The following is a 12,903-nucleotide window of genomic DNA, read 5'->3' on the forward strand; positions in this document are numbered from 1 at the left end:
TGGAGCAGCAAATTGTTTCTGGAGAAAGAAGCCAAGAGAATCAGCCTTTTACAAGAACTGGCATTAAAACTCTATGGTAAAACATTAGAGAGAATAATTTTGTGTGTGTGTATATATATGTATATACACACATGCATACACACACAGAGTGGGGTATATATGTATCCCTATTTACTTCTGCAAGGCCAGCATAGGAGAAACGCCTGGTAGATGTTACAACTGAAAAATCTGGACCAGATCCTAGTAAAGTTCACTCACACTAAGACTGTAGATTTATATCCCTCCCTTCTCTCTGAATCAGACTCAGAGTGGCTTACAATCTCCTATATCTTCTCCCCCCATAACAGACACCCTGTGAGGTGGGTGGGGCTGAGAGGGCTCTCACAGCAGCTGCCCTTTCAAGGACAACTCCTGTGATAGCTATGGCTGACCCAAGGCTATTTCAGCAGCTGTAAGTGGAGGAGTGGGGAATCAAACCTGGTTCTTCCAGATAAGAGTCCACACACTTAACCACTGCACCAAACTGGCTCTACAGAAGGGAGGGACGGTGGCTCAGTGGTAGAGCATCTGCTTGGTAAGCAGAAGGTCCTAGGTTCAATCCCCGGCATCTCCAAAAAAGGGTCCAGGCAAGAAGGTATGAAAATCCTCATCTTGAGACCCTGGAGAGCCACTGCCAGTCTGAGAAGACAATACTGACTTTGATGGACCGAGGGTCTGATTCAGTATAAGGCAGCTTCATATGTTCATATGTACACCAAATATTAACTCCATATGTTTATATTAGAAGATAACTATAGGACAAAACTTGCAGGGAATAATTTGAATTAAAGTATTTCAGCCCTGATATTTAAAGCTACAGAACTTTGAAAGGTAAACCACATGACTAGCCACATCACTATGGATATTTTAAATTAAACTTTAATGTGTGTTTCATTAAAGCAGCAGCTTTAGGAAGTCCGTAGCACAATAACATGTTTGTGAATTTACCTTGCTCTCTGAATTTTTTGCTTGCATGGATGCTGAGTAGAGAACAAAGCAGTTATTGCTACAGAAGACAACATCTCTCTCCATTCTCTCAGACCTCTCTCTGGAATCCTGAAAGTAAAAACCCAAACAGCATAAAAATGCAATTCAGAAAACTACACTTCATGAGTCCCGTGATTTAAACAAAAAACAAACAAAATAGTGCAGTATTTTGTTCTTAGACCTTGACTTTCTAATTAGATAAATGTAAAGCAACACAACATACAAAACAATGAATTCGTAAAGCCTGAAAACAGGAAAATAACCATTTTCCATTAAGAAATGCAGGCTTATTGCTTGGTAGATCTGTACTCATACTAACATTTCTTCAGATACAATTTTGATTGCCCCCTTAACTACTTTACAGTAAAAGAATAATTTCAAGCCAAAATCAAATTAATAGGCAATGACAATTTGGAGGCATGTCGAGCATCCAAGAAGGAGAGCTTCTGAAGAGGTCTGTTTTTAAAGCAGCAGAAATTTAGTCAGATCAAAGTTTGAGGAACTCTCTTTTGCTTGAACATATAAAATACTATTAGTTTGCAATGCTTTGTTGAGTTATCCCTGAACTACTAGAAACATTTTTAGCGAAAGCGAAAACTTTTGCATTCCTTTGCCCTCGAAAAAGCATTAAAGCAGAAAAGCAGCAATTAATAGTGACACAATAGAGACAAAATTTTAAAAATAATCAATCCACACACACAATCTTAACCTTTAAGCCCACTTTTTGCAGCAGTACCTGCTTCAGGAAAGGCGGATCTTTGAAAGACTTCCGCACACCACTGCCCAGGACCACCACTTTGCAGTGGGAACACCACTGTGGCCTCAGCACTGAACCGTCTGCCACGCTGGGACTCTGAGCCTTATAACCTGCCAAACCTTTAAGACATTGAGAACAGTGTGAGTTACAAAGTGCCATTTTAACAAAGACATTTGAACCCACATTGGCCGTTTTATCCTCAACCTCATATTCTTCTTTAATGCAACCCACTTACAGTTTCGGATTGAATGCACCAGAATGTTAGAGGATGCCTCTCAGTATAACCCCCCATTTGCCTAATCAATCCCATAAGAACATGCCTTGAATTACAGAAGTGAAGGATGGCCAGTTATTCCCTAATCTCAAAAAGTGTGCAAGTTTCCAAAATGTACGTTTAAAAGAGTAATGATTGACAACCTCTCTGTAGCGCAAGCTGACTTACCATGACCACTGGGTGGAAACGGCATGTTAGGCTGCTTGAGTCCATAAGGCCCCATTAATCCCAGAGACCCTATGGTGCTTGGCTGGGGACCGTGAAGCAACAGCTGCTGTCTGTACCCGAAGGCTGGATTTGCTCTGGGAGTGTTCATCATTCCCACTGAAGAAGGGACATCTGGGGCACTGCTGACCTCGTAACTGTTTGGAATTCTGACATGCAGGAGGCTGGAAAAGGCAGCTACTACATTGCCAATATTCTAGAGAGGAGGGGGCGGGGAGAAACACAGACACATCATCATTTTAAATATTAAAGAAAAAACAAGTCAGAACCAAAGAGAAAGGGAACTGTCGGGAGGTGTATTTTCTGAAACCTTGCATGTCTCCATGGAATATAAGCATCAGTTTTGCAAAGAGGGACAGAAATCATGGCCCATTCAAAGGGAGCCACAGTTGAGAGGCTGTGTAGCATCATCACACTGCCTTATCTGATTCTGATCACCGCTGAAAGAATCCTGTTTTTAAAAACTAGCACCCACACTGAAGATCACAGGAAGAAGCTTCTGTGAAAAGCCAACAAGGATTTCTTTTTCTGAACCCTGCCCCCCACCCCATCTCTTCCCCTAGTCTTTCGCCTTGAATTTTTTTAATGGGTAAAATTCAATAGGACTAAATGAAATTGCACTGAAATCAGAGTTTGTAATGGTCTTATTGCAGCAGGCCATTTTCAAAAATAAGATGAATAGCCATTACACCCACAGATCCCTACAGGTTTCACAAAACATGATCACGGGTTAGATGTGATTTGCTCCAAGCCTAAATTTATTATCCTCAATTTCTAATCTGCCATCCCCAGAAGTTGGCTTAGGGTGGGTAACAAGTATTTAAACAACAAAAATTTAAAGATGTTTGTCTCTTTTACTTAATTCAGAGATTGTTCATCTACATATTAGGCACTGTGGTATCTGAAGAAGCAAGCAGTGACTCACAAAAGCCCTTACCCTGCCACATATTTTGTTAGTCTTTAAGGTGCTACTGGAATTCTGCTCTTTTCTGCTGCTTACAGACAGGCTAATGCAGCTGCCCGTCTTGATCTATATTAGGCAAAGGAAAGTGGTCATCCATTGGAATGACCCCCAATGTGATTTGCTGGAACTTCCTCTCCTTACCTCTGCAGCTGTGGGATGCAAGGTAATTGCTACAGATACAAGGCCTGATTTTGGACCATTTGGGGAAGGTCCGAGCTGAGATCCAAAGATGCCAGAGCCAGGTTCTGTTTTAATAAAATTCCTTTTTGCTTCTGATCCTTAATGAAAAAGAAAAATAAATAAATATGCATGATGTAGTTAATTTAAATGACAATACAAGGACATAAAATTAGCACATATATTTAGAAAATAAATGGGCATTACCCTTCCCAGTACTGGTGGGTAGGATTGGAATGATAGGGGATGGAACAGGCTCCGGGATCTCTTCCTTGACAGCTGACAGGTCAGGATACCTACTTATTTCCATGCCCATGACACTCTCAGGAGATGAAGATGGAACAAAACTGTCAGGAGTGTCTCTATCGCCACAAGGATCTTGAACCCTGGAAAGTGAAGAAAACTAGAGATGCTGCACAATTCTGAAGAATAATAAGGAGATACGAGAACGGGATTTGACAGCAATACGATGCAAACTGCAATTCCATTGGACATATGAACATATGAAGTTGCCTTATACTGAATCAGACCCTCGGTCCATCAAAGTCAGTATCGTCTACTCAGACTGGCAGTGGCTCTCCAGGGTCTCAAGCTGAGGATTTTCACGTCTACTTGCCTGGACCCTTTTTAGTTGGAGATGCCGGGGATTGAACCTGGGACCTTCTGCTTACCAAGCAGATGCTCTACCACTGAGCCACCATCCCTCCCCATTTCATTTTCTCAAAGAGGAAGAAGCAGTGATGTCAACAAGAATATCATGTTGATCTCTCCCATCAGAAATTCACTCTTTTGCCTTTGTAATTCAGCTATTAATAATGCTTGTAAGGCACTACAAGATACTATTGATACATACAAAATAATTCCAATTGTGAAATGATGTCAACCCAAAAGGCCCAACCCTCTGCTCTAATTTATACGTCCCAACCTGACACACAGTAAAACAGACTTTCAAGATCCAACAGAACAAAGTAGGAGTCAAGTTGCACCTTTGAGACAAACAAAGATTTATTCAAAAGGTAAGTTTTCGTGTGCTCCAAGCACACTTCATCAGACGAGGAATCAGGTACAGTGGGCAGAGCTACATATAGCTGGTAGGCAGTGGCTCAGAATGCAAAATGGTGCAAATTTAAGATCCAATGGCAGAATAGTAAAATTAACAAATTGAGCAAACCTTTGATCAGGGTCGCATGAGTGTGAGAAACCAACAAAACAGTCATGTGTCAACATGGGAGAATCGAAGACTTTGTATCCAGAGACAGCACAGAGCTTGACCAGGCTTCAAGGAACAGGCCACACCCATTTTAGTGGGGGACAAGTAGGTTCTCACAGAATGTTTAATATAGATTTTAGGACATGAGGCCAAGGTCTACCCAGGTAAGAGGACAAATAAGAATTTGAACAGTGAAAACATCACCAATGAGCAACAGTAGAAGCATTTGCAACCTGAGGTATTGGCAAATGATCTGTACCTTCCTTCTGGTCACTTGCTGAGTCCACCTTTTATGAACCACCCTGATGTTCCCAACCTGAGCAGTTTCTGGCCTGACCTACCTAGGTTATCTCAACTGTTTGCTTGGGATGTCCGCAAGAAGCAACAGCTGTGAGCAACCTTCTCAACATTCAGCAGCACCAAGGGACCAGCTAGCCACCAGCCACCCACTGTCCAGCTAAGGTGTTCAAAGAAGACACTCACCTTAGTTCTTCATGATTGTTATGAGGCGGGGTTGGAAGGGAAGCAGGAACATCCACGCTTTTAGGACCCTGAGCCATGGCTCTGGCTAACAAGTCATCCTGAGGTCTGAAGGGCAGCTGAAACTGCTTGGGTCCTAGAGCCTTGGTCACTGAAACACGGCAAGAACAAGCTGAATAAATAACCTAAATTCCGAACTCTCCTTAGAAGCTAAGGTGACTCGACTGAGGTTATCGTACTTTGGTCACATTGTGAGAAGACAAGAGTCACCGGAAAAGACAAGGATGCATGAAAAAGTGGAAGGCAGCCGGAAAAGAGGACGGCCCAACATGAGAGGGGTTGACTCAGCTGAGGAAGCCACAAGGGCCCTCAGTTTGTATGACCTGAACAAGGCTGTTAATGAAAGGACTTTATGGAGGTCATTCACTTATAAAATTGCCATACGTTCAAAATGACCTGACAGCACACAACACAGACACTTGATGACGTATAATGTAACTTGCTGGATTTCTTTTATATACAGTTGAAATATTTATTAATGTGTATTAATAACTAAGGTTTTATCTGTTTTATCTGGTTTAAATACGGATCCCTTTATATGTTTAATTATTGTAATTTTGTTGGATCTACTATTGGAAGCCGCCCTGAGCCACTTGTGGGAAGGGCGGGATATAAATCTTAAATAAATAAATAAAGTATATGAAAAAAATAAATAAATCTGGCCCTCATGAGCCAGTTTGGTGTAGTGGTTAAGTGTGCAGACTCTTATCTGGGAGAATCGAGGTTTGATTCCGCACTCCTCCACTTGCAGCTGCTGGAATGGCCTTGGGTCAGCCATAGTGGCGAAGTGTGCGGACTCTTATCTGGGAGAACCGGGTTGGATTCCCCACTCCTCCACTTGCGCCTGCTAGCATGGCCTTGGGTCAGCCATAGCTATCGCAGGAGTTGTCCTTGAAAGGGCAGCTGCTGTGAAAGCCCTCTCAGCCCCACCCACCTCACAGGGAGGTTGCAGAGAGAGAAGACATAGGAGATTGTAAGCCACTCTGAGTCCCTGATTCAGGGAGAAGGCCGGGGTATAAATCTGCAATTCTTCTTCTTCTTTTGCTTACATCCAGCTCACAACTCAAGCCACTGAAAATCCACCACACATATTTACTGAAAATAAGTGTGGGGGGGGAGAGGAGCGAAACCCAAGAGTGCCCTCTAGAGATAACAGCAATGGAATTTTCATACATGTTCACCAGAAAGTGGTGGGATGCAGGTTTTCATTTATTTTCAAAGATCGGCCGAGTGTTGACAAAGAAGCAACTTCCAAGTTGCTGCCCTCATCCTAACTCAAATCACCACCACCGATATGTAACTGTTCAGCCCTCATGTTCAAGAATCTGCGCAATGACTTCCAAAATTTGCAAATGCATCTCGGTGCCCGGAATCCTCACATCCAGACCACAGCTCTCTGTATTACTTCATGCTGTGCTGAACATAATTCTCAACATTCCCCCCATAAATTTTGTGGAGAATGTAAACGAAACTTCAAAGTATTCTGATGTCAAGTGAGTTACAAACGTATAGCAAAGAAACCCCAGATTTCATTGTGGACATTCTCGGCATATACAGCAACTTACCATCATGTCCCCCTAACATTCCAGCCTTGCTAGCGAGTTCCTCAGTGGTTGCAAACCCATTGACCATTTTTTGGCAAGCCACAGGTGGAGGTGTAGGAGGAAGTGAGGCGGGAGGGGTAGGAGGATTGCTCAGGTTGTTCTGCTGCAGAAGAGAGAAAGAAAACAAGTTAGTTTTTAGCTAGCGTATTTGAAATCAATGGAAACACAAATAGTCCTGACAGAACACCTGTGATGCTTATTTCGCAAAAATTACAGACGATGTTACCATTGTTCTACTAAAACATTGCATACCAAGTCAAAAAAGAAACGACACTTGATTTTGGAACCAGAAGCAATAATGGTAAATTCTTGATCTATCAACATTTCCACTTAAAGGAGACCTTTCATTAAATAAAAAACAAGATGACTTTTCAGTGTGTTCTATGCTACGCAAGGTGTGTTTATGGCTAGGTGAGCAATTCTGCAATGGCAAGGGGAGTCATTTCTCCCTTACCACTGCCATGGTTCCATTACAGCCAATAGCGTTACTCAGCCCTAGTGATGTCACAAGCAGCTTTTCTTGCGCCAGTGCTGGTCACACTTTTGAGCACTCGTTTTGCTTTCTTCAGGTTCGGAATTTTACAGGCAAGGGGGCGGGGGGAGCCCAATAAAAGTGAACACAGGCCTCTTTCTTTAAGCAGTGACAACTTTACATGATGTGTTTCATGCCTGAGAATTTGCTCACAAACACAGAAGGCAGAGTTTAATGGCAATAATCAGCGACCTCTTGGTTAAATTTGACCATTCAGTTTTCCTTCCCAGTGGCAAAGGGGATATGTGGTTAAACAGCCGTTGTGTGCAGTGGGACTGGCAGAAAGCTACTGTAGATGGGGAGTGTAAGGACTTCATTTGCCACTCCATGTTTTGGAAGAAGTTGTTTCCTGGTCTGTGCTTCAGTCACTATAAAGCAGTGAAGTGGCATAACAGTCATTACAGCTGCAGCGCAATTTTATACTGAAGGAATTCAAACTCAGGTCTGCTAGCTCTTTTAACAGGAAATTTTAAAAAAATCTGTCAGGGATATGTTGCCAAATGGCAGTCTGAAAAAAGTAATCATTTTTCTACTTGAAATTATCCTGGTTTGTTCCAAGTTATCGTTTTCTAGGAAGGCTATGATCACAACTTACACTGTTCCTTTGATTTGAAAATGGGGTAAAACATTCACAACTCTATGAATAATGGCTGTAAGAGCCAGGGGTGGTGTTAGAGTGATTAGAGTTACAGACCGATTTCCCACTCACCCTACGCCGCTCTGGCGTTCCTCTTTTCAGCGCGGCGTCCTTCCGATTTCCCACTATCTGCCCTGGGGCTTCAGCTTGCGTCGGCGTTTTTGCATGGCAACATACAAGAATCTGGGTTTTAGCGGTTTCTGTTTACCACGTAAAAATGCCGACGCAAGCTGAAGCCCCGGGGTAGATAATGGGAAATCGGAAGGACGCCGCGCTGAAAAGAGGAACGTCACAGTGGTGTAGGGTGAGTGGGAAATCAGCCACAGTCTACAATCTGGGAGACTCAGGTTCAAATCCTCGCTCTACCATGAAAGCTCACTAGGTGACCTTCAGCCAGCCATTCTCTCTTAGCTTAACCTACCTCACAGGGCTGTTGTCAGTACTCAGTGTGGAGGAGAGGAGAATGGGGAGAAAGGGGGAAAGAACTAAATAAATAATATGCTCTGGTATTTCTGGGTTGAATAAGCAACAACTGAGGGCAACAGGTCAACAGAATAATCTTTTTAAATATATCAGGGCCTTGCCAATCCCCAGGCTAAGCCTGTGCTTCTTGTAGAAATTTTGCAGAACCAAATACAGGGAAAAAACCGCACCTTGTAAATCAGCTGAGAATAGTAATCTGACACCCCGTCGAGTGTAGCGCTACCGAAGCTTCCCATAAGGCGACTTCCACTATTCAGGTGGCCACTGCCATATGGCAGAAAGTGGGCAAAACTCACGCCGATTATCGGTTCCATTAGAGGCAGCAAAGAAAGTTGCTGTAGGGAAATATGAGCAGCGATTAAAAAATCATCACAGATGAGATCTGAAGTTCCACTCAATTACACTAAGATTATGGCTATCATTAGAAACACAGTTTCCCCCACTTACACAGGAGCACTCAAGGAGGCCTGTTGGCATGTAGTTTGAGGCCCCTGTTAAAACACTTCAGGCACAGGCCAGGGTCATCCCCTACTCGGCTCGTTTCAGCCCCCACCAATGCATCTGAACTTCCAATCAAGGACCACGGCTCTCCAAAGGTCAACCCCCACCTCTGTTACATAAATTAATAATAAATGGTATTCAGCAGGGAACAAAAATGGTTCAAAAGAGAGCCAGTTTGGTGTAGTGGTTAAGTGCGCGGACTCTTATCTGGGAGCACCGGGTTTGATTCCCCACTCCTCCACTTGCACCTGCTGGAATGGCCTTGGGTTAGCCATAGCTCTCGCAAGAGTTTTCCTTGAAAAGGCAGCTGCTGTGAGAGCCTTCTCAGCCCCACCCACCTCACAGGGTGTCTGTTGTGGAGGGAGAAGATATAGGAGATTGTAAGCTGCTCTGATTCAGGGAGAAGGGTGGGGTATAAATCTGCAGTTCTTCTTCTTCTTAAATATGAATATCAAAAGATCAAAACTTGATTGGTTTTCACAATGTGGAATTTGCAGTTGTTCCCTTAGCTACTGTAGCAATAAATGGTGCAGCTATTTCTTTTTTTCCACCATCTCATCTCATTGCCATTTTGCTTGTCAAATTCCTTCTTGCCAATAGACTTTCCCTTAGCTCTCTCTGCCCTGCTTGCCCTTGACTATCTTCCTTTTCTTCTAAGCCCCCTTACGTACCAGGGCTGCTTTCTGCTCTTGGCACTCCCAACAACCACTGAAACTCCACCTAACTCTGCTTTGTTAATTCATCTGAGATCTGAACCGCCCAATTTCAGATAACTGCGAGAAAACCTCTTGGTTCATCGTTGTGTGTTTGGTGCCGCTCGATCAATAATCCTGTTCCTTTGGAAACGTGGTAGAATTAATCTGTCAGAGAGACAGGGAAGAGGATATCGATGGCACCCAGCCCATGCTGATTCATTAGAGATAGTAAAGGTGTGCGCCTGACCACTTGGTCAGAATTTTGTATTCTTTGGGAGCTTCTGGGCACTCTGCAATACAGTAAGAATACTGGAATACACATGGAGACATTATCAGGAACTGAAACACAGACTTCTCATTGCAAGAAGCAACAAGGTAAATGTTTCTGCAACATTATAGGTCACAATAAACACAAGTGGTGGATTGCAAGCAAAGTGGACACCAAACGAACAACAAAAACCAGGGCAAAACCGTGTACAACAGATTAAAAAAAAAGGACAAAGTTCACAGCTGAAACAAGCTGTACATTAAGTGATATTAAAGAGAAATGAAAGTAATTATAATATAAATATTCAAACGCTATGAGGGAACAATCCCGTCTCTAAGATGGGATTGTTCCCTCACAGCGTTTGAATATTTGTATTATAATTATTTTCATTTCTCTTTAATATCATTTAATATACAGCTTGTTTCAACCATGAGCTTTGTGCTTTTTTTGAATTTGTGTGGCACACCAGCAACTGCCCTGTTGCTGGTGTGCCAGCCGATCCAGTGGACCTTCCCCATGGCAGGTTTCCCCACAGTCTCCAGTTCCCAAGCAGTGGTCACCCCAACCTAACCACTGGAGCACTGTTGTATCAATCTACCATTATAACTATATGCGTGACAGCAAGCTTTAAAAAGCAAGCCTCAAGCACTTCCATTGTGGAGATATGTCTTTCCCTTTATATCTCTGCAATGGAAATGGCCAGAGACATATTGCTATAACAGTATATCAGTATAATATTCAATTGCTGTTTTTTTTTAAAAAAATAACAAAAAGCCCCTGGGTGGTAGGGGACAGAAATGGTTGCTGCACAGACAAGATCAGAAGGAAATGGCTGGCATATAGCAGCTATCCAGGCTTCCCTGAGATCTTTCCCAAAATGCCACAGTAAAGCAGGTTTGAGAAAGATTAGAGAGAAGCTCAGAGATACACTAATGCACCACAGAAACGGCGAGGGGGAGAGAGCTTCCCAAAAGACTGAATCCAGGTCACATAATTCTTGTGAAAATGCCCCAAATTACAGAGTTCTGTGCACACAGGTTTCAATTTGCATTTAAAAAGCAAAGGTGTTAAAAACACAAAATATTGTAAGGGTTGTTAACATCTTGTGCTATCCACTGGGAGTGATGCCTTCCACTGGCAGAAGAGTCTCCTCCATTGTGGAAAACCGATCCGTGGGATCCAGCCCACTAAGACACCAGTACTCTGTTTTTTAATCTTATATCTGATATCCCCCCTCATTGCTCACCTGTTTTAACTGCATAAACGTGTCAGCATTAGGGTAAATAACCTGTTTTTCTTCCTCTTTTTTCCTCTTCTTAGATCGAGGCGCTGTCTTCTCACCCGCCCTCTGAGCCCGTTTGTTTCGCTGCTTTTTCATTTCATGCCCTAAATCTGCTCTTTGAAGCTGACTGTTGCCGCATCCAAGTGTGCCCTGCAATGGATTTCCTAGGGATTGCTTATGGGGGGAAAGGAAGATTAAAGGCATAAGCTATAGAACTTTAACATATATAGTTTATAAAAATAAAAACACAGCATTCTTGCCAAAGCACTCACATGTAAGTAACAAACCGGCTTTTTTTCTTTTCATATTACAGTAATCATTATAATGAAATATATTCAGAGCTTTTTTTGGAGCAGGAACTCCTTTGCATATTAGGCCACACCCTCTGATGTAGCCAATCCTCCAAGAGCTTACAGGGCTTTTCTTGCAGGGCCTAGTGTAAGCTCCAGGAGGATTGGCTACATCAGGGGTGTGTGGCCTAATACGCAAAGGAATTCTTGCTAAAAAAAAAAGCCCTGAATAAATTTACATATATATCTACATTTCAAATGGGAAGAAACAACCTGATCATAAAGAGCTAGCTCCAGCTTCCCTTTCCTTTTCCATACTACTGTCTCTGTTCATCCTTCTCAATTTCTCCTCTCAAAGATCCCAGGCTTCTTACAAGCCCCTCTGCCCCTACCTGCTCCCTCATCTGTCCCCTTCCCTCATGCCCTGACAAGTGCCCCTTTCTTCTTTGCAAGGCCCAGTCAGATCTCTCTAATGTCCCTCATCAGCACTTTCTCCTTCCAGTTTTTCTAGACCAGTGGTCCCCAACCTTTTTGGCACCAGGGACCGGTTTTGTGGAAGACAATTTTTCCAGGGACCGGGGGGGGGGGGGATGGTTGTGTGACGATACAATTGTGCACTTTAGTTCTGTTAGTTTGGTGTAGTGGTTAAATGTGTGGACTCCTGTCTGAAAAAACCAGGTTTGATTTCCCACTCCTCCACTTGCAGCTGCTGAAATGGCCTTGGGTCAGCCATAGCTCTTGTAGGAGTTGTCCTTGAAAGGGCAGCTGCTGGGAGAGCTCTCTCAGCTCCACCTACCTCACAGGGTGTCGGTTATGGGAGAGGAAGATAAAGGAGATTGTGAGCCACTCTGAGACTCTGAAATTTGGAGTGGAAGGCAAGATATAAATCCAATGTCTTCTTCTTCTTATCATTATTACTACATTGTAATATATAATGAAATAATTATACAACCCACGGCCCAGTTGCTAACTGACCGGTACCGGTCCACGGCCCAGGGGTTGGGGACCCCTGTTCTAGACGACATGCTTCTTCCATCTCACTCTACAGCCTTCTCTCATCTCTGCCTATACCTTTCAGGAGGTGACTGCCTCCAGCCCTTTCTCAGCCTGAAGTAGCAGCTTACAACTAGATCTGGGCTGGGGAGTAGAGATTGGTTTACTGGATGCTGCTGTCACAGTCCTTAAAAGGGCACCCGCTGAGAATGAGCACAGACGTCTCAAAAAAATCTTCCCCTTCGGTTATATCCTTCTTTTCCAAGCCAGTGAAAGAGTACAGAAGGGGGGGAACTGGATAAAGACTTTCTAATGCGGATTATTATGTGGAGCAATACTGGGGGGTGGGGGTGGGCAATGACTCAGTACGTTAAAGCATTACAAAAGTAATTCATTTCTGAAAATGTCAGTTAAGTCAGAGCTTTTCAGATGTGTTGCAGCAAAG

The 12,903-nt window shown here is 43.2% G+C and overlaps 1 protein-coding gene across 6 annotated transcripts in view; it reads right to left on the reverse strand.

The window, feature by feature from the left end:
* The window catches only part of KMT2C (lysine methyltransferase 2C), a 247,842-nt gene that overhangs the window by 10,482 nt on the left and 224,457 nt on the right, over positions 1 to 12,903 (reverse strand). For all 6 annotated transcript variants that reach the window (XM_060248021.1, XM_060248022.1, XM_060248025.1 and 3 more), the window contains 9 exons: positions 11,140 to 11,349; positions 8,600 to 8,764; positions 6,739 to 6,880; positions 5,117 to 5,264; positions 3,631 to 3,809; positions 3,388 to 3,524; positions 2,226 to 2,478; positions 1,763 to 1,902; positions 988 to 1,095 (listed from right to left, as the gene is read on the reverse strand). In XM_060248021.1, coding sequence (XP_060104004.1) covers positions 988 to 1,095; positions 1,763 to 1,902; positions 2,226 to 2,478; positions 3,388 to 3,524; positions 3,631 to 3,809; positions 5,117 to 5,264; positions 6,739 to 6,880; positions 8,600 to 8,764; positions 11,140 to 11,349 — 1,482 coding nt within the window. The remainder of the gene's footprint in view (positions 1 to 987; positions 1,096 to 1,762; positions 1,903 to 2,225; positions 2,479 to 3,387; positions 3,525 to 3,630; positions 3,810 to 5,116; positions 5,265 to 6,738; positions 6,881 to 8,599; positions 8,765 to 11,139; positions 11,350 to 12,903) is intronic.

This window comes from Heteronotia binoei, chromosome 10 (assembly GCF_032191835.1).
Source record: "Heteronotia binoei isolate CCM8104 ecotype False Entrance Well chromosome 10, APGP_CSIRO_Hbin_v1, whole genome shotgun sequence".
NCBI lineage: Eukaryota > Metazoa > Chordata > Lepidosauria > Squamata > Gekkonidae > Heteronotia > Heteronotia binoei.